Source organism: Oncorhynchus mykiss, chromosome 18 (genome assembly GCF_057628025.1).
Source record: "Oncorhynchus mykiss isolate SJ-2025 chromosome 18, ASM5762802v1, whole genome shotgun sequence".
In the NCBI taxonomy this organism is placed as follows: domain Eukaryota; kingdom Metazoa; phylum Chordata; class Actinopteri; order Salmoniformes; family Salmonidae; genus Oncorhynchus; species Oncorhynchus mykiss.
In genome coordinates this window covers 34852702-34875488 of record NC_143039.1, presented here as the reverse complement: position 1 = coordinate 34875488, position 22787 = coordinate 34852702, and the positions used below count along the sequence as shown (strand labels likewise).

At 42.5% G+C, this 22787-nt stretch overlaps 1 protein-coding gene across 1 annotated transcript; it reads left to right on the top strand.

The window, feature by feature from the left end:
* Positions 1–7704: 7704 nt before the first annotated feature.
* On the top strand, positions 7705–21554 carry LOC149975484 (uncharacterized). Its single transcript, XM_090208259.1, has 5 exons — positions 7705–7918; positions 8340–8411; positions 8784–8889; positions 19063–19102; positions 19253–21554. Exons 1-5 carry the CDS (start codon positions 7867–7869, stop codon positions 19373–19375), a joined length of 393 nt encoding a protein of 130 aa, XP_090064385.1. The 5' UTR covers positions 7705–7866; the 3' UTR covers positions 19376–21554.
* The last annotated feature ends 1233 nt before the right edge of the window (positions 21555–22787 follow it).

Genomic DNA, 22787 nt, shown 5'->3' with positions numbered 1-22787 from the left:
CTTATCAAAGGTACACCTTTTTATTTATTTTGTATTCCTCCCCTTTGATTTTCTACAAATATTTATCCTATACAGCTGTGGTTAATAATTCATGTACAGATCGCATTTCCATGAGCTTCCAGTCCAAATTACATAAACATCTAAAACCCACTTGAGTTTGGGTCTTTGGTGTCCCTTGTCACGTTCACTCCCACTCTGGCGCTCGACGTCGCCGGGCTACTATAACCACCGGTCCTGGCAACCCATCCTTACGCACACCTGGCAACCTTAATTACACCTGCACCTGATTAGGTAAACCTGGACTTCATCACCTCCCTGATGACTTCCCCTTTATATAGCACTCCGTTGTGATCACACACCAGGCAATATTGTTTGTGTTTCCATGTTTAGACGCTTATCTTGTTCTATATTGGTCTCCTTTCTTCGTCATTAAGGGTGTTTTCACACTTGTTTCCTTTCAGCCACTTTTTGTGAACTCAGTGTGGTGCACAAAAATGTGTTCAGATGATTTGTTTGCAATTATGTGATCTATAGGTTAAGAGAGTTTCACAAGCTGTTTATTCAATTGTGGGATTTGAATAGCATGAGAATCACAACACAGGCTTGGGACATGGGACCAACACTACCTGTTGAAATATTTCTATTTTTGTTCAGTATAGTATATTATTACAGTAATATTATAATATTATAATATTATATATTATACACATTATATATGTGTTCATATTGTCGGTGTAGACTGTTCTGTGGAAAGAATTTGTAGGTTTTTTACTTTTAAGACTGTGAAATTCAAATCAAATGTTATTAGTTATTTACACATATTTAGCAGATGTTATTGCGGGTGTAGCGAAATGTTTGTGTTCCTAACTCCAACAGTGCAGTAGTATCTGACAATTCATAACAATGCACACAAATCTAAAAGTAAACGATTTTGTGCCATGAACGGTTCATAGGGAAAAATATATATATAATCGCATAATGTAAAATGTTGGTCCCATAAACTGAAATAAAAGATCCCAGAAATGTACCATATGCACAAAATTATTATTTCTCTCAAAGTTTGTGTGCACAAATGTGTTTACATCCTGTTAATGAGCATTTCAGCATGATCATTACACAGGTGCACCTTGTGCTGTGGACAATAAAACATTACTCTAAAATATGCAGTTTTGTCACACAACACAATGGCACAGAATTTCCACCAGAGCTGTTGGCAGAGAATTTAATGCTAATTTCTCTATCACAAGCCGGCTCCAATGTCATTTTAGGAAATTGGCAGTACGTCCAACCAGCCTCACAACTGCAGACTACATGTAAACATGCCAGCCCAGGTCCTTGACATCAGACTTCTTCACCTGCGGGATCGTCTGAGACCAGCCACTTAGACAGCTGATGAAACTGTGGGTTTGCACAACCAAAGAATTTCTGCACAAATTGTCAGAAACCGTCTCAGGGAAGCTCATCTGCGTGCTTGTCGTCCTCACCAGAGTCTTAACCTGACTGCAGATTGGCATCGTAACCGACTTCAGTGGGCAAATGCTCACCTTAGACGGCCACTGGCATGCTGGAGAAGCTTGCTCTTCACGGATGAATCCCACTTTCAACTGTACCGGGCAGATGGTATTGTGTGGGCGAGCGGTTTGCTGATGTCAACATTGTGTCAACAGAGTGCCCCATGGTGGCGGTGGGGTTATGGTATGGGCCGGCATAAACTACAGACAACAAACACAATTCCATTTTATCAATGGCAACTTGAATGCACAGATATACCATGATGAGATCCTGAGGCCAATTGTCGTGCCATTCATCCATGCACGGCCAGATGTCGCAAAAATCTGTACACAATTCCTGGAAGCTGAAAATGTCCCAGTTCTTCCACGGCCTGTGTACTCACCAGACAGATAATTGAGCATGTTTGGGATGCTCTGGATCAATGTGTACGACAGCGTGTTCCAGTTCCCACCAATATGCAGCATCTTCGCACAGCCATTGAAGAGGAGTGGGACAACATTCCACAGGCCACAATCAACAGCCTGATCAACTCTATGCATGAAGCAAATGGTGTTCACACCAGATACTGACTCGTTTTCTGATCCACGCCCCTACTTTTTTTTAAGGTATCTGTAACCAACAGATGTATATCTTTATTCCCAGTAATGTGAAATCCATAGATTAGGGCCTAATGAATTTATTTCCATTGACTGATTTCATATCATGAACTGTAACTTTGTTCAGTGTAGAAATATGTTTAACAATATATTAAGGCGACACACAATGCATTCGAAACATATTCAGAACCCTTGAATTTTTCAGTCATATTACAGTCATATTCTAAAAAATAAAATAAAAAATAAAAAAATCTACACAAAATAACCCATAATGACAAAGCACAAACAGAAAATAGAAATACATGATTTACATATGTATTCAGGCGCTTTGTTATGATACTCGAAATTGAGCTCAGGGGCATACTGTTTCCATTTTTCATCCTTGAGTTGTTTTTACAACTTGATTTGAGTCTACCTGTGGTAAATTAAATTGACTGGATATGATTTGGAAAGACACACACCAGTCTATATAAGGTCTCACAGTTGACAGGACATGTCAGAGCCAAAACCAAGCCATGAGGTCAAAGGAATTGTCCATAGAACTCTAAGACAGGATTGTGTCAAGGCACAGATCTGAGGAAGGGTACCAAATAATCTCTGAAGCATTGAATGTCCCCAAGAACACAGTGGCCTGCATCATTCTTAAATGGAAGAAGTTTGGAACCACCAAGACTAGAGCTGGCCACTAGGCCAAACTGAGCAATCGGGGGGACAAGGGCCTTGGTCAGGGAGGTGACCAAAGACCCATTGGTCACTCTGACAGAGGTCCAGGGTTCCTCTATGAAGATGGGGGAACGATCTAGAAGGACAACGATCTCTGGAGAACTCCACCAATGGTAGAGTGGCCAGATGGAAGCCACTCCTTAATATAAGGTACATGGTTATGTACCCAACGCACAATAACACAGTTACCCAATAACACAGTTATTTCTCTCCTGCGTCTGACTTCTCTGCCGCCAGTTCGCACCCCTTACACACACGTACCTTGTTTTCCATGAACATTTGTGTTCACTCTCGTATGAGGCAGGCAATCAGGCAGGCAGGAAAGGAGGGTCACCACTAGATAACACAGCTTAAGTCAGATTCCACCAGGATCACTAGATTAGGTTATACATCAAAATATCTTGAATCACGCATTCCTGCTTAAATGTGTTAGTTGAAACAACTCATTTATTGAATACCTCAATTGTCTATTTATACCTCAAAAGTATATTTATCATACTTCCTATTAAAGCACTATTAATGACTTTCTGAGATGAATACTCATGATTTGAGTTGAAGGCACGCACAGTGATATGGGCAGGTATGGATAGAATGCCAGGGCTGGATTCCCTGTGTGTGTGTGTGTGTGTGTATGTGTGTGTGTGTGTGTGTGTGTGTGTGTGTGTGTGTGTGTGTGTGTGTGTATGTGTGTGTGTGTGTGTGTGTGTGTGTGTGTGTGTGTGTGTGTGTGTGTGTGTGTGTGTGTGTGTGTGTGTGTGTGTGTGTGTGTGACAGTGCTGATGCTCCCTGTTTGTTTTGTGGGTCTATGTATCAACAGGATGTGTGTAATGGCATTCCTCCTCCTCTTCTGAGGAGGAGAAGCGAGAAGGAGGAGGACCAATGCACAGTAAGTGTCCATAACGTTTATTTAAAGACATAAACTGAACACTACAAAACAATAAACGTGAAACGAACGAAACCGAAACCGTACCGTGTGGCATCAAACACACACACGGAAAACAAACACCCACAACTCAAAAGTGAAACCAAGGCTGCCTAAGTATGATTCTCAATCAGAGACAACTAACGACACCTGCCTCTGATTGAGATTCATACTAGGCTGAACTCAAAACCCCATCATAGAAAAACACACTGCCCACCCCAGCTCACGCCCTGACCATACTAAATAAAGACCAAACAAAGGAACTAAGGTCAGAACGTGACAATGTGGTAAAACACCAGTCGAGGTAGCTCACTGATCTATTTAATTAATGATTGAAAGGTGTTAAAATGACCAGTTTCTCATGGCAGGAAAATTATGTGAATTATTGTGTGGATTATATTTAATGGACATTTTGTTGGTTATATTTTTAGTTAGTGCAAATCAAGTCTGCCATTTTAAAGTGGAAATAAACTTTAGAGGCCTTTTTAAACCTCATATAAACTACATGTTTAGGACATTTCTGTGATTTAAAAAAAATTAACTAATCATATTTGTTGTGCCCTAAACCAATCAGATAACTTTTGCCCTTAGAACAAAGTTGACTGCACTTTGTCAACCTGTGGACATTTCCTGCAACAACAGGGTGATCAAAATAAGATTCTATCTGTATTCATGTGCCATATCCCCTGTTTGATGATGATGCAAAAACATGTGTCTGTTTAACAGAAAGTGTGTGATGATATGTAGCCTATCTGTTGTTGTGCATTCTCTTGTCTCTGGTGTGCGGAGAGGACAGTAGAAAGAGGACACCGAAGCTACAAACAGAAGATCAACTCAATCTACATGTGCATGCCTGACCAATACCAGCACAGGGAGGAGGACATGACCTTAAACCTGGAAACACTCTCTCTGACTGCAGTCTGGTTCTAGATTTGAGCAAGTCATTCATAACAATTACTGATTAATCATTCTCTTTCAACTAAATTAAGTGAATGATACATGTGTAGCACATGAATAAAGAGCAAATACATCTTTAGTCTCCTCGATATTCAAAGGCAAAGGAATTTGTAAAATATTAATTAGTAAAATATAATTGCTCTGATTTGAGAATAAATGAAAAATGGCAAACAAGTATTAATTAATCTGTATAATTACATGGTCAATTTCACATGTACTTTCCTGATCACTATATATACAGTCGTTTCTAAATTGGTATGATATAGATTGTTATTGGAATGTTGTATAAGGTCCACCTTATGGCAACACCTTTATGTAAACCACTCACAGACTGTGCCATACACACCATAATTAAAACGACAACATACGCCATTATCTACAGACAGCACCACACTCCATAATCAAAAGGGCAAGACATTCCATAATCCTGTTGCCTGCAGTTATGGCAAGGTGAGACTCTCACGAACACGTACATGTTGATTGTTTTGCTCTAGGATGCCCACAGACCTCACCAAAGGGGCTTGAATTTTCAAGCTCTACCTGTAGATTTAGCGGTGACGTAGTGTCACCCTAAGTTACAGAACACTGAGCAAAGCAAGGCGCAACTAGAGAAAATTAAGAACCCCTACGCTCTGCATTTTCTGCTGGCTGCCCCACCACCACAGAAAGCACTGAGCTAGGCTGAAACACCTGCATTTTGGAGCTTACTTACTCACGAAAGCAAAAAGAGACCAAGTTTGTATGAGGCTTTATTAACTCAATGAATTATATATATTTTTTTACATTGTTTGCTAACAGATGTGTGTCACGTATTAATGCCAAGATGTTAGATTATTTTTTTATTTAAAACAATGTACAAAATGTGTGGGACTCTGAATGATGGGTTGCCACTGCTGTTAATTATTATAATATATTTTTTTAAATGTGCCATCTGGATTGCTTAATATGAGAAATGTGGAATGATGTATACTTTTACTTTTTATACTTAAATATATTTTAGCAATTACATTTACTTTTGATACTTACGTATATTTAAAAACAAATTATTTTAGACTTTTACTCAACTAGTATTTTCTGGGTGACTTTTACTTTCACTGGTATCTTTACTGTTACTCAAATATGACAATTGGCTACTTTTTCCAACACTGACACATTGCAACATTATGGGAAGCGTTTGGAACAATTACCAGTCAGAGGAGGTAAAGCAAACGTTTCTGAGTGTTGATATGATTAGGAAAGTAATGCTTCCGCGGAGGGGGAGCATTGAGCCTTGTTCAGCCAACAAATGCAAACCATCTCAGTATAGTGCAGTGGTCCATCAAACCCCTGTCCTAGACAAGATGCTACAAGCTGCAAGGTTATCAACTTAGCCCAAACCTCAGTTCTGTACGTAATGTGAATGGGGCAGACATGCACTTCTGAGGGCTGCTCCAGATGCGGTGCTGTTCATTTGGATTAAATCTCATTTAAAAATGAAATCCAAAACGAATTCATGACGTTGGTAAGGTATCCAGTTAAACATTTAGCCATGCTGAAAGTAGTCGACCTTGCTGACCTGCTCACCGGAATGTCAGGGTAATATCAGGAATATCAGTAGTAAATATTAGAGGAAATATCTGTTTATTTTTCAAGCTGTGTACATTCCCAATAATCAAGAGACAGATGAGGGCCGTGTGATTTCAAACCTCAACATAGGGTTAAGTGTCCTAGCGGTATCAAAGTCAGTCTTTTACTCTGTTTTTACAATCAAAATAAGTATTCTTAGTCGTTGAAAAAAAAGAAACATTTGACTAAATTCTAGTCTTATTTGCTTATAGTTTATGTGCAAGTATCATCTTTTGAAATGTGTGGTCAAGAGGTGCTGCCTCCTTGTCTTTTCAGATACAAAATTGGTTCACACACACACATAATCACGCAGCACTTATCACACAGCACTCACGGACACATGGACACACACACACACACTTGCACATAGACACATTTGTGCATCACTCACACACACAAACATGAACACACACACACATTCACACATAGACACACACACACACACACACACAGGAATTCCAATAAAACATAAGCTACTGTACAACCTTAGAGTTTGAAAGCATACTATACTCTATGCCCTGCCATCATGTTGCTATGACTACACTACTACAACAATTTAAGCTGATAAGGAGTTTAGTTTTCTGCTGCTCCCTATTGGTCACAGTGTGATGAGACATGATGTCTTTTCAAATTGTTTATCTTTACACATGCTTCTCAATGCGAGCTCTTTGTGGAGTATGTTTGGCCTACATTAATAACCAAACATGTATTGCATTATCACAGTATTTGACATTAGCAGACACTCATTCAGAGTACCATCGAAGCTGTGAAATGTAAGGGTTTAGGTTGGGTGAAATTTTACACCAATACAAGTGGTGAAAGTCATGGACGCATGTGTTTGCGTTTATTTTTTATTGTGCCGTTATTTAACCAGATAAGTCCTTGAGAACACATTCTTGTCACGTTCTGACCTTAGTTCCTTTGTTTTGTCTTTGTTTTAGTATGGTCAGGGCGAGAGTTGGGTGGGTTGTCTATGTTCCTTTTTCTATGATTTGGGATTTCTGTGTTTTGGCCTGGTATGGTTCTCAATCAGAGGCAGCTGTCTATCGTTGTCCCTGATTGAGAACCATACTTCGGTAGCCTGGTTTTACTTTTGAGTTGTGGGTGATTATTTTCCGTGTCAGTGTTTGTTTCCACACGGGACTGTTTCGTTTATCGTGTTTTGTTGTTTTTGTTCGAGTATTCGTTTTCATTAAAAAGCATAATGAATACATACCACGCTGCACCTTGGTCCTCCTCTCTTTCTCCCAACGACGAACATTACAATTCTCTGTTACAATAAAGACCAAGATGAGAGCGATGAGAGGGTTAATTGTGTGTGTGTGTGTGTGTGTGTGTGGTGGGGGGACAGGATATGTAAATATAATCATTAGAATACGCAAAGTGCGAAGTGTGAGAAAAACATTTCCTTGTTTGCTGCTTCTTTGGGCTTAATGTGTCACTTAGTGTATCAAGACAGTCAAGATAACACTAGCCAAGAAACAATAAGGTGCTGCTTGGATATTGTTTAGTACTATTTAAGTATTAAGGAAGCAATAGAGAAGTTTTGAGATGATGGCCAATGTTTTTTTCATGGTTTTGTTTGTCCTTTCAACATTCCGAGGTAAGAAGTCAAAGGTTACACTCATATTATGCAAAGTCTATATTTTAGTTATGGATTTTTTATCTTTAAAAATAAATGACGACTCAATCAAATGTATTTCCACTTTGTAACACGATAAAATGTAAATGAATCCAAAGGGTCTATATACTTTTGCAAGGCACTTTATATTGTTTTATGTCCTGCGGATTCAAGAAGAAAGATGACAAGTTCAACAGGAAAGTGAGCCTGTCAGATAGCCAGCAGCCTTGATTCTTGCACAGAATCCAGATTTTTTTTTTGCAGAGATGTGTGCTCTTTTGTGTGATGAAAATGTCACCCACTGTATTCTGCTGATTTCTACTGTCTCTCGATATTGTTATTACATATTGTTGTGTACTAAACAGCACTATGATTAAGTTTTATTAACCTATTGGACACACAGGTAAATATTCTCTGAACCTAACCGAACCTTGTAAGAATGGAACCACTGGAACAACAGATGTAAAAAAGCTTGGTGAGTTACAGGATGGCATTTAGATATTTAATCCATATTATATGCACATCATATTCAAAACATAGATCCCCTTTACACACAACTGATATACAATACATTTGACACAGTTGTTGTGATATACACTCTTAGAAAAAAAGGGTTCTTCGGTTGTCCATAGGAGAACCCTTTTTGGTTTCAGGTATAACCCTTTTGTGTTCCATGAAAAATACTCTGTTGTATCACAATCAATCTGCCAAATGTGTTGTACATCAGTTGTAAAACCCTGACTGTGTACAAGGCCAATAACATTCATGATAAAGCAGTAGAATTGCCACAAAGCAACAAGTTAAACTTCCCCAAAATTGTATTTTTTTTTATTTCCTTGTTCTTCAGAACGTCTTGGCTTTATTCGACTGTCTATCACGTGTCTGGGTTTGTCGATCATGCTCATTCTCTCATATGCTGTCATCACCCTCCTTCACAAACTGAAGATACACAGGTTGGTGATACTTGCCCTTTTTGGATTTTAGAAGTACATTATCATATATGACCATTAACAAAAGCATTCAAACTGGATTTTCTAAATGAATGCATGGATTTTTTCAATTTCGGTGAGTCTCTTATTCAATGGGTAAAAGTAATGTATAGCAACCCAGTGTTGTGTTCGAGACCACCTAAAGCGAGACTGATTATTGACTAAGACTGGAGCAAATCGAGTCTGAGTCAAGACCAAGCCCGGAGGGGGTGGGGGGCGAGACCAAGTCAAGACCGGGAGGGGGACAAGGGGTCCGAGTCAAGGCCTATTCCTGAAAAATGCGAGTCCAATTCAAGACCATGATTGCAGTTTTGTCAAATTGCCACCATAATAAGAGTTCAAAATGTCCAGTATTTCAGTGTTCATTTTTCAGAACAACATTATTGCTAACCCAAACACAGTGGAAAACAATGGGTCTTCTAAGGATTAAAACAATTATGATTATAATAATATACTTAATGATTATACTATTACTGTTATTTTCAGTGATATTCTAATGTAATCTCTTCAGTTTTTATTGGGAAGGAAAGGGTTAACACTGAAGAGAAAAAAGACCCAATCAGGATTTTTTTTAGCTGGTCTCTGGGGAGATGAATCTAGCAAGCTAAATCAGACATATCCTAGGCCATCGGAAGCTAGATAAAGGCATCTGCCATTCAACTGTATCAGGGCCTAATTTTGCAGGGACAGTGGAATCAACCAATCACATTTTGACTTAATGGGTGGGAACATTTTTTAAAACCTACGTTAACTTCTGCCTTCTTGAAGACCAACAAGTCACTGCGCAATAGTGAGCAGCAGTTTTCCCACAGTCTAGCTAGCTTTTGTTGTCGCTAGTTTGCAGTGAATACAGCAGGTGTTATCAAAGAGGATGTTGGTGCTAATTTGTTACCTTCTCCCCTGTCAAAAATAACTTTAAACAGGAAGTTAAGTTTCAAATGATCATCAGCATCTGGGTGCTTGCTGTCTCTGAAAATAACTTGTGTGGAAAATTATTGCATTTAAAGCGGAACTGACAGAATTTTAGCAACATGAAATCTTATTAAAATCTTTTCATAAACACTTCGAGGAAGAACTGACACTTTGCACAATTGTTTTGGACAAGAGGCCACATAGATATGGTCATTTTCTTGTTTTCATAAATTCTTGTAATGTTTGGGAATTATGTAACGTTATACTAAGGCATTTGTGAAAATTCGAAAGCAATATCAAGTGGGAAAGTGGCTGTGCATTTGGACAATTAATAGATGCTGCAGTAAATTAAAGTTAATAAAAACATCTGTCTTGTCCAAATGCAGTAAGCCTTTATATAAACAAGAAATTTATATAAACTAAACAAGAAATTTGCCACATGACCTGGGATCCTTCACTTTGAACTGGACTGTGTGTTTTCAGGCAGTTGCAACAGCATGACTTTAGATCATTAGAACACATTCGCCAAAAGTCACAAAATAAACCTGAATGGATTTCTGCAAATATGTCAACACCACGGGAGTCCTTTTACATTTGGGAACTTTACATTCCTATTGATCAAACAACCATAAAAGATAGTCTCTCTCTCCCTCAGTTATGCAGATCAACAACAACAAGATCAACAACTAATCTTAGCCAGAGCAAGATGAGCTAAAATCTAACAAAGGAACATTAGATAAACCCTCTCAAACCTTTTCAGCTAGTTGGTTGTCAGAATTGCACTGATAAACTATTGGAAATTGTAGCCTCGTTATTCTTCTGCAGCTTGCCTGCCTATGCATGCTTGTCCCAAGCAAGCACCCAAGCTAACTGTCTAAAGTTGGCTAGCTTGCTAACTGGCTACTTCCAGACACAAATGAGAGTTCACCTCACCCTGACCATTTTACTCAACGTAGCAGAACGGGTTGTGCTGTTTAAATGGTATCTAGAGCGTTCTTGACTAACTATTACTTTTTTTGTCTACGTTTACTGACACCGGTCATATTCAGCGAGTGTTGCGCATTCATAAATTCATCAGTTGTTCTGCGCTCTGGCGAGAGGGTTCTGAAATCGGAGTAGATAGCCAGAGTGAATTTGCAAACGCAAGAGATAAGCTAACTGGATAACAGTTGTTCAAGTTCTTGCTAGCTAACCAAATGACTCCTGCATCTCTAGCTGTGTATAGCCACCGAAAACTTATATTTGGGGAAAAAGTAATTCACTTACCCACTCCTCCAATAGCATGACATGAAATCCTCCTAGCAGCTATCCAGCTAATGTTAGGCTCCTGTATTTTACATTGCTACATAAATAGATACGCTAGCCTATTAGCCACATTATGACTGACTTGTGAAAATTGCCCTTGCTAGTTTGATTGCACTGACATTCCCAGCCTTAGTTACATTCACCCGTTTTTGTCCAGAATATTGAGTCCTTGAAACTGAAACTGTCATGCGTAGATGTAATAGGTGGCAGGGAAGTCAGGCGCAGGAGAGTCAAATGGAGTGTAAAATGGAGTCTTTTAATAAAGTCCACGGAGTATGCTCCATAACACTAAATGTACATAAACATGGGTACAAGGACCCGACGCACACCTATACAACAATCACACTACACTGACAATAAAACAATCTCTGACAAAGACATGAGGGGAAACAGAGGGTTAAATACACAACAGGTAATGAATGGGATTGAAAACAGGTGTATGGGAAGACAAGACAAAACCAATGGAAAATGAAAAAAGGATCAATGATGGCTAGAAGACCGGTGACGTCGAACGCCGAGCACCGCCCGAACAAGGAGAGGCAACGTCGGCAGCAGTCGTGACAGTACCCCCCCCCTGACGCGCGGCTCCAGCTGCGCGTCGACACCGGCCTCGGGGACGACCCGGAAGGCGAGGTGCAGGGCGATCCGGATGGAGACGGTGGAATTCTGATAACATGGAAGGATCTAACACGTCCTCCACCGGAACCCAGCATCTCTCCTCCGGCCCGTACCCCTCCCAGTCCACGAGGTACTGAAGGCCCCTCGCCCGACGTCTCGAATCCAAAATGGATCGAACAGAGTACGCCGGAACCCCCTCGATGTCTAGAGGAGGCGGAGGAACATTACGCACTTCAGCCTCCTGGAGCGGGCCAGCCACCATCGGCCTGAGGAGAGACACATGGAACGAGGGGTTAATACGGTAATGAGTGGGTAGTTGTAACCTATAACATACCTCGTTCACTCTCCTCAGGACTTTAAACGGCCCCACAAACCGCGGACCCAGCTTCCGGCAGAGAAGGCGAAGGGGCAGGTTTCGGGTCGAGAGCCAGACCCTGTCCCCTGGTGCGAACACTGGGGCCTCACTGCGGCGACGGTCTGCGCCAATTTTCTGGCGCCTTATGGCACGCTGAAGGTGGACGTGGGCTGCCTCCCAGGTCTCCTCAGCGTGCCGAAACCAATTGTCCACCGCAGGGGCCTCGGTCTGGCTCTGATGCCAAGGAGCCAGAACCGGCTGATACCCTAATACACATTGAAAGGGAGTAAGGTTAGTGGAGGAGTGACGTAGCGAGTTCTGAGCCATCTCTGCCCAGGGCACGAACTTCGCCCACTCCCCCGGCCGATCCTGGCAATAAGACCGCAGAAACCTACCCACATCCTGGTTAACTCTCTCCACCTGCCCATTACTCTCGGGGTGAAAACCTGAGGTAAGACTAACCGAGATCCCCAGACGCTCCATGAACGCCTTCCAGACCCTTGATGTGAACTGGGGACCCCGATCAGACACTATATCCTCAGGCACCCCATAGTGCCGGAAAACGTGTGTAAACAGGGCCTCTGCAGTTTGTAAGGCCGTAGGGAGACCGGGCAAAGGGAGGAGACGACAGGACTTAGAAAACCGATCCACAACGACCAGGATCGTGGTGTAACCCTGTGAAGGTGGAAGATCGGTCAAAAAATCCACCGACAGGTGTGACCACGGCCGTTGAGGAACGGGTAGAGGTTGTAGCTTACCTCTGGGCAGGTGTCTAGGAGCCTTGCACTGGGCGCACACCGAGCAGGAAGAAACATAAATCCTCACGTCCTTAGCTAAAGTGGGCCACCAGTATCTCCCGTCAAGACAGCGCATCGTCCGACCTATCCCAGGATGACCAGAGGAGGGTGACGTGTGAGCCCAATATATCAATCGGTCGCGTACAGCAGACGGAACGTACAGACGACCAGCTGGACACTCAGGGGGAGAAGGCTCTGCACGTGACGCCCGCTCAATGTCCGCGTCCAGCTCCCACACTACTGGCGCCACCAAACACGAAGCTGGGAGTATGGGAGTGGGATCCATGGACCGCTCCTCTGTGTCATACAGCCGAGACAATGCGTCTGCCTTAACGTTCTGGGAGCCTGGTCTGTAAGAAAGAGTAAACACAAAACGAGTGAAAAACATGGCCCACCTTGCCTGGCGAGGATTCAATCTCTTTGCCTGCCGGATATACTCCAGATTGCGGTGGTCAGTCCAGATGAGAAAAGGGTGTTTAGCCCCCTCAAGCCAATGCCTCCACACCTTCAAAGCTTCTACGACAGCTAACAGCTCCCGGTTCCCCACATCATAGTTTCGCTCCGCCGGGCTGAGCTTCTTAGAAAAGAAAGCACAGGGGCGAAGCTTCATTGGCGTACCCGAACGCTGAGAGAGCACTGCTCCTATCCCAGCTTCGGATGCGTCCACCTCCACTATGAATGGCAAAGAGGGATCCGGATGAGCCAGCACAGGCGCAGAAGTAAACAGAGTCTTCAGGTGCTCAAAAGCCCTGTTCGCCTCAGCCGACCACTGTAAGCGCACCGGGCCCCCCTTTAGCAGTGAGGTAATGGGAGCTGCCACCTGACCAAAACCCCGGATAAACCTCCGGTAGTAATTGGAAAACCCCAAAAAACCTGCAACTCCTTTACCGTGGTTGGAGTCGGCCAATTACGCACGGCTGTAATGCGGTCGCTCTCCATCTCCACTCCTGAAGTGGAAATCCGATGCCCTAGGAAGGAGATGGATTGTTGGAAAAACAAGCATTTCTCAGACTTGACATATAGATCATGCTCCAACAGGCGACCAAGCACCCTGCGCACCAGGGACACATGCTCGGCGCGTGTAGCAGAGTATATCAGAATATCATCGATATACACCACTACACCCTGCCCGTGCAGGTCCCTGAAGATCTCATCTACAAATGATTGAATGCTCCATCAGTTTTCCATCAACCCATATGGCATGACCAGGTACTCATAATGACCTGAGGTGGTGCTAAATGCCGTCTTCCACTCATCACCCTTCTTAATACGCACCAGATTGTACGCACTCCTGAGATCCAATTTTGTGAAAAAACGTGCCCCGTGCATTAACTCAATAATCGTATTGAGCAGAGGTAGCGGGTAACTATATTTCACTGTGATTTTATTAAGACCTCGATAATCAACGCACGGGCGTAAACCGCCATCCTTTTTTTTCACAAAAAAGAAACTCGAAGAGACGGGTGAAATGGATGGCTGAATGAACCCCTGATGCAGGGATTCAGAGATATATGTCTCCATAGCCTCCGTCTCCGCTTGCGACAGGGGATAAACATGACTCTTGGGATATGCAGCGTCTACCAGGAGATCTATCGCACAATCCCCCCGTCGATGGGGTGGTAATTGAGTCGCCTTCTTTTTACAGAAGGCGAGAGCCAAATCGGCATATTCGGGGGGAATGCGCACGGTGGAGACCTGGTCTGGACTTTCCACCGTAGTAGCACCAACGGAAACCCCTAAACACCTACCTGAGCATTCTCGCGACCACCCTGTGAGAGCCCTCTGTGGCCAAGAAACAGTGGGGTTATGACAAACTAACCAGGGTAGGCCTAGCACCACAGAATACGCAGGAGAATCAATAAGGAAAAGACTCATCTTCTCCTTGTGACCCTCCTGCGTTATCATACACAAAGGTGCGGTTACCTCCCTGATAAACCCTGACCCTAATGGTCGACTATCTAAGGCATGAATAGGGAAAGGCATATCCACAGGAACAATAGGGATCCCTAAACTATGAGCTAGACTTTTATTAATGAAATTTCCAGCCGCACCCGAATCAACTAGCGCCTTATACTGGGGATGCAGTGAAAAGTCAGGAAAAGAGACAGAGACAAACATTAGTGCAGCAGAGGGCTCTAGATGAGAATGGTGCCTACTCACCTGGGGTGACGCCAGAATGCCCTGCCTGCCCTGTCTATTCCCAGAGGAACCAACCCGGCACCGACCAGCAGTGTGCTCTCTGCGACCTTGAATGGTGCTCGAGCGGGAACCCCCTCCGGTCTCCCTGCGCACCATCCCTCCCAATTCCATAGGTTCGGGAGAGAGGGTGCGGGAGGATGGAACAACCAGACCCCGATCTAGACGTCCACGAGTAGCCAGCATGTTGTCCAGCCTGATGGACATGTCCACCAGCTGGTCGAAGGTGAGGGTGGTGTCTCTACAGGCCAGCTCCCGACGGACGTCCTCGCGTAGACTACAACGGTAATGGTCGATCAGGGCCCTGTCGCTCCATCCAGCGCCGGCAGCCAAGGTCCTAAACTCCAAGGCAAAATCCTGTGCACTCCTCGTCTCCTGCCTCAGATGATAGAGAAGCTCACCCGCTGCTTTGCCTTCAGGTGGGTGATCGAATACTATCCGGAATTGGCGGGTGAACTCCTCAAAATGGTCCAGCGCCGCATCCTCCCTGCTACACACAGCGCTGGCCCATTCCAGGGCTTTCCCGGTGAGGCATGATACGAGGGCGTAACTCTTCTCACGGTCAGATGGTACTGGGGAGGCCGTGGCTAGATACAAGTTCAGTTTAAGGAGGAAACCCTGGCAGCCGGCAGTATCTCCGTTGTATCCCGTAGGTAGGGATAAATGGATCCTCGATTCCGGAGAGGAAAAATCGTTCACGGGAGATTCCGGTTGTGGTGGTGGTGGCGCTGGAGAAACTCCCTGTCTCTCCCAGCGATCCATTTTCATGGCAATGTGATCCATGACGGAGCTGATAACGTCAATCTCCCTAGCTTGTTCCTGAACGCGTTCCTCCAGCTCCATGGGCATAGTGTCCTCTCCTGCTGACTTCATATATTCGGTCAGAGATTCTGTCATGCGTAGATGTAATAGGTGGCAGGGAAGTCAGGCGCAGGAGAGTCAAATGGAGTGTAAAATGGAGTCTTTTAATAAAGTCCACGGAGTATGCTCCATAACACTAAATGTACATAAACATGGGTACAAGGACCCGACGCACACCTATACAACAATCACACTACACTGACAATAAAACAATCTCTGACAAAGACATGAGGGGAAACAGAGGGTTAAATACACAACAGGTAATGAATGGGATTGAAAACAGGTGTATGGGAAGACAAGACAAAACCAATGGAAAATGAAAAAAGGATCAATGATGGCTAGAAGACCGGTGACGTCGAACGCCGAGCACCGCCCGAACAAGGAGAGGCAACGTCGGCAGCAGTCGTGACAGAAACAGTGCATCCCGAATGGAGGCAGCAAACAATGTACCAGATCAGCTATGATTCAGACCCCTTGACTTTTTAAAAACATTTTGTTACGTTACAGCCTTATTTTAAAATTGATTATATAGTTTTTTCCCCTCATCAATCTACGCACAATACCCTGTAATAAAAAACAGAAATAGCCTATTTACATAACTATTCAGACCCATTACTTAGTACTTTGTCGAAGAACCTTTGGCAGCAATTACAGCTTCGAGTCGTCTTGGGAATGACGCTACAAGCTTGGCACACCTGTATTCGGGGAGTTTCCCCCATTCTCTTCTGCATATCCTCTCAAGCTCTGTCAGGTTGGATGGGGAGCGGCGCTACACAGCCATTTTCAGGTCACTCAAGAGATATTTGATCGGGTTCAACTTCGGGTTCTGGCTGGGCCACTCAAGGACATTCAGAGACTTGTCCCGAAGTCACTCCCACGTTGTCTAGGCTGTGTGCTTAGGGTCGTTGTCCTGTTGGAAGGTGAACCTTCACCCCAGTCTGAGGTCCTGAGCGCTCTGGAGCAGGTTTTCATCAAGGATCTCTCTGTACTTTGCTCCGTTCATCTTTCCCTCGATCCTGACTACTCTCCCACTCCTTGCCGCTGAAAAACATCCCCACATCATGATGCTGTCACCACCATGCTTCACCATAGAGATGGTGTCAGGTTTCCTCCAGACGTGACACTTGGCATTCAGGCCAAAGAGTTCAACCTATATTTCATCAGACCAGAGATTCTTGTTTCTCATAGTCTGCATCCTTTAGGTGCCTTTTGGCAAACTCCAAGTTGTCTGTCATGTGCCTTTTACTGAGAAGTGGCTTCTGTCTGGTCACTATACCATAAAGGCCTGATTCTATTTTTTAAAATACATTTGCAAACCTGTTTTCGCTTGACCATTATTGGGTATTGTGCGTAGATTGATGAGGGAAAAAACACATTTAATAAATTTAAAAAAAAGGCTGTAATGTAACAAAATGTGGAAAAAATCAAGGTGTCTGAATATTTTCCGAATGCCCTGTATGATTGTCTGTTTGTTTCATATCTGCAAATTAGTTAAAACACTGTCAGTTCCACTTTTAACTGTAGGTCACTGGTTACTTTGTGTGCTAAACGTGAAATGTTTTTTCCAATGGGAAGTAATAGTTGTACATCTCCATTGGGAAATGCTTAATGATGGTGTTTTTGCATTCTTATGATTGGGACATCCTGGCTCATTATGTCAAAGTTTATGGATTGCTCATCCTTAAACATCATACTGTGTGTGACTGCTGTCTTTCCATCAGCTCTATGCAGTGGTGTAGTGAATCCTGGAGAAGTGTGTATACTCAAATTTTGCCCACAAGTTCCTAAACGTCCGGCCCAGCAAAGGAAAGGCCTCCAGTCTGAAAAATCATATTATTTCTTATGTTTTTAAAAATTTGTTTTCCTATAGATTTTTTCAGATTTTCACTCTCAAAATGATGGTCTAAATCCACAACAATGCTTAAACCAAACCAATCTGATTGTGTGGGCCTGTCAGGGCCTGGCTCCCCAGTGGTGAGCCTCTTTCCACCCAGGCCTATCCATGTCTACTTCCCTGATGCAAACAAACAACACTTTGGACTAAACATTTTCAAAACCTGCTTTGCATACCCATTTTTGCCTAAGCATTATTTGGTAGGTATCATAAATTCAAACGTCTTTCCTACCCTACCGGCTACCGATGTCATTTTTCTGTGCCAAAACCAGTTGAGAGCTACTCATTCTTGCTGCCTGCGGATGATATTCAGCTGAAACTAGGCTGTGCGCAGCGTGTGTGAATATTTTTAACGTGCTTTGCGATTGTGTAGGATACTTTGTGCATGATTTCTCTATTGTACTACATAATTGATAAACTGTATACCTCCACTACACTACTTTGATATGCATTAGTAGGAATTAAGAAGTGAGTATACGCAATGTCCACTGAAAAATAATTTGGTATAGGGTTTATACTTTACTTGCGTATAGCCTCCACTACACCACTAAGCCTTTGTGTTTTACAAAAAGTGCAGTCTCCTACATGACTGCGCTGGTATTACGGTGGCTGTCTTTTCAGAATCACAAATCTGTCACACACTTTACTACTTCGCCAACATGTCTATAATACATATAAAGGCTGTTAAGATACCGTTTAATGTTTCAAGAAAGGAGTGTATATATTTGGCATGGCGAAGCGCTTTAATGCACTGACTGAATGGAAGCTGATTGTTAATTAGTTTTTTACTCCGCTAGTCTTGGCTGGTCTCTGAAGAAATAACAAGTCCTCACTGTCCAAGACCAAGTCAAGACTGAGTACAAATGTATCTAACACCAAGACAAGACCTAGACACTCAATATGTGGTCTCAAGACCGGTATCGAGACCAAGCAAGGTGTCAAGCACTACAACACTATAGCAACCGGCTTCTTCTCAGAGAGTGTGTGGCTCACTTGTTAGAGCATTGCGCTGGAGACAGTATTACAAATGTATGCACTCATCACTGTAAATTGTGCTGTATAAGAGTAAATTACTTAAATGTATGAAGTGATCTCTCCCTTTAAGGCTGCATATCAATCTGAAGCTATTTACCTACAAGTGTTATTGAATGTTGTGTGTGTGTGTGTGTGACAGCACTGATACTCTATTTGTGTTGTAGGACTATGTCTCAACAGGATGTGGTAGAACACCAGCCCGAGGTAGCTCATTAATCTATTTATTTGATTGAATCGTGGCCTTGAAAGGTGTTAAAATGAAAATACCAAATTATGTTTGTTCTGCAAAGCCAGCTATAGATGTGTCTGCTTAATATAAAGTATGTGATGATATGTAGCCTCTGTTGTTCTCAGGTCCCTGGTATGCGTGAGAAGAAAGTAGGCAGAGGGCACAGAAGCTACAAAGAGAAGATCAACTCAATCTACATGCTCATGCCTGACAAATTACCAGCACAGGGAGCAGGACATGACCTTTGACCTGGAAGGTCTCTATCTGGGTGCGTCCCAAAAGCATCCACACTTGTACTTTCCGATCACTTTATATGGTGTCTAAATTAGTTTGCTATAGCCTGTTAATGGAATGCTGCACAAGGTCCACCTTATGGCAACACCTTTATGTACACCACCCACAGACTGTGCCATATAAAAACACCCTTTGGATAATAGTAGAGAAAGAATGCACACATAAATCACTTTGGATAAAATCTGTGGATAAAAGCGTCTGCTAAATGGCATATATTATTATTATGTTACGAAACTCTCATTATGTGGTCATATGGCTCATCATGTGAACATATGAACATACAAGGAGGAATGTCATACCTCACACACACCAAATTGATATGTGCAATCTATGCTCTAGACTGCTTGGCCACTTGGAGTCAAGTCTTCAGTTTTAATCAGCTTTTAGACAAGTTAAGGCACACAGTATGCATTTGCAGTCCCACGAGCTAGCTCACAGTGTAGCAAGCCTGGCTCCTGAAAATGGTCACAGTTTGTGGCCAGGGCTTGAATCCCAGATGAGATATTATTTTAACACTTTATAATGTAGAATTATAATTATTGTGTTAGTGTGTTGCGAAGGGAAGTGCAGCCAACGCCTTGAAAAGATGAAGAATAAACGTAATGAGGAGCTACGTCTTTCTTCAGCCATATAGACAAAAATACATGGCTAATAATGATGTTTATTATATAGGCTATATTACATAGACGTGTACACTTAAATGTAGAATATATTAAATGCATTATTATAATAATCCTCCACTTCGTCACATGTGCAACCAGAAGTTAATCTTTTTTCCCTCTAACGCCCAGTTACTGCAACCCAAAGATTCTGAGTTTACCGCCTTAGTGGTGTATTCCACCTGGCAGCCTTAACACTGCGCCACTCAGGAGGCACATGCCAGTTATCTGACAAGGCCATTAACCTCTTTGACTTAAAAAAAACAAAACAATGTACAATGTTGTATAGACCTATGTATTTATCTTTTAAAAACGTGTGTGAAACAGATACGCAAACAGGTGGAATTTTATTGTACAGATGTCGGATCTTAATTTGAGCCTGTTTCATAGCAGGAGGAAATAATCCTGCAGCAGGAGGGTTTGAATAGCTGAAGAAGTATTTATACATAGCCTAACTATAAAACAGGGGTGAGCATGAAGTTTATCGTTCTACTTAGTAGACCTACATCTGTCAATCAACTGATGGGCCAAATCATCTCAACACCACCTTTCATTATATGTTTAGGCTAACGGGTAGCCGACAGAACACTTTGGATAAATGCGTCTGCTAAATGGCATACATTTTATTATTGGGATATAATCAAAAAACAAGGGGCCTGTTGCAACCATCTATGGCACTAGATGAACCATCAACGGCACGAGATTATCGCTAGCTGATGTTTTGTTAAATCATCACTTTGTGTGAAATTCACCCACAAAACTGATCTCAATTGCAGCCATTATTGGTCACATCATTACTGCTCAATAAAAGATTATGTAAGTGTTACTGTCACGTCCTGACCTTAGTTCCTTTTTTACGTCTCTATTTTGGTTTGGTCAGGGCGTGAGTTGGGGTGGGAATTGTTGTTCATTCTATGTTTGGTGTGTGGTGTATTTCTGTGTTTGGCCTGGTATGGTTCCCAATCAGAGGCAATCGTTGTCTCTGATTGAGAACCATATTTAGGTAGCCTGTTCCCACCTGTGTTTGGGGGTAGTTGTTTTCTGTCTCTGTACCAAACAGAACTGTTTCGTGTTGGTCTATTTTTATTATTTTGTCTTAGTGGTCTGAGTTAAAATAAATATTAACATAAACACTTACCACGCTGCGTTTTGGTCCGATCTTGACTACTCTTCATCAGACGAAGAGGATCATTACAGTTACCTCAGTCCTTCTTGCAACCAAAGTCCTTTAAGATTTGTTCACCCTCTGGTTGGTATTATCTTCGGAACTATTTAGTCCTTTTTAACAGGCTAAGGGTGATTTATCTAGTGGACAAGCATGCCATACAACATAAATCAAGTATTTGCTCATTTACCACTGCAAATCTACTGTGGCAATTTACCCGACACTTTGTATGAATGAAAACTTTTGGTGTAGCCTGTTATTATTTTTATTTGTGTTAGCCATTAAAATACTACTGTCTTTAAAATAAAAGTGTCTGTTATGGTCATTTCTTATCAATATTGTGGTATTTAAAATGTGTAACTAAATCAAAGGGGGGGATTGAGGTATTGTGCTAGAAGGGTATGGGTCGGAAATCAAATCCATACCCGCAGGCCTATACAGTTGAAGTCGGAAGTTTACCAACACCTTAGCCAAATACATTTAAACTCAGTTTTTCACAATTCCTGACATTTAATCCAAGTACAAATTCCCTGTTTTAGGTCAGTTAGGTTCACCACTTATTTTTAAGAATGTGAAATGTCAGAATAATAGTAGAGAGAATGATTTATTTCAGCTTTTATTTCTTTCATCACATGTACATACACTGAATTAGTATTTTGTAGCATTGCCTTTAAATTGTTTAACTTGGGTCAAATGTTCCGGGTAGCCTTCCACAAGCTTCCCACACTAAATTGGGTGAATTTGGGCCCATTTCTCCTGACAGAGCTGGTGTAACTGAGTCAGGTTTGTAGTTCTGCCCACACATTTTCTATAGGATTCAGGTCAGGGCTTTGTGGTGGCCACACCAATACCTTGACTTTGTTGTCCTTAAGCCATTTTGCCACAACTTTGGATGTATGCTTGGGGTCATTGTCCATTTGGAAGACCCATTTGCAACCAAGCTTTAATTAACCTCCTGACTGATATCTTGAGATGTTTCTTCAATATATCCACATAATTTTCCTTTCTCATGATGCCATCTATGTCGTGAAGTGCACCAGTCCCTCCTGCAGCAAAGCACCCCCACAACATGATGCTGCCACCCCCGTGCTTCACGGTTGCGATGGTGTTCTTCGGCTTGCAAGCTTTCCCCGTTTTCCTCCAAACATAACGATGGTCATTATGGCCAAACAGTTCTATTTTTGTTTCATCAGCCCAGAGGACTTTTCTCCAGAAAGTACGATCTTTGTCCCCATGTGCAGTTGCAAACCGTAGTCTGGCTTTTTTATGGCGGTTTTGGAGCACTGGCTTCTTCTTTGCTGAGCGGCCTTTCAGGTTATGTCAATATAGAACTCTGTTTACCGTGGATATAGATACTTTTGTACCTGTTTCCTCCAGCATCTTCACAAGGTCCTTTGCTGTTGTTCTGGGATTGATTTGCACTTTTCGCACCAAAGTACGTTAATCTCTAGGAGACAGAACGCATCTCCTTCCTGAGCGATATGACGGCTGCGTGGTCCCATGATGTTCATACCTGCGTACTATTGTTTGTACAGATGATCG

Bases quoted from the DNA above. Each gene is read 5' to 3' on its own strand.
- LOC149975484 (XM_090208259.1), top strand. From the start codon at position 7,867: ATGATGGCCAATGTTTTTTTCATGGTTTTGTTTGTCCTTTCAACATTC. The intron at 8,412-8,783 runs GTGAGTTACAGG...CTTGTTCTTCAG, and splicing joins AACAGATGTAAAAAAGCTTG to AACGTCTTGGCTTTATTCGA. The intron at 8,890-19,062 runs GTTGGTGATACT...TTTGTGTTGTAG, and splicing joins CACAAACTGAAGATACACAG to GACTATGTCTCAACAGGATG.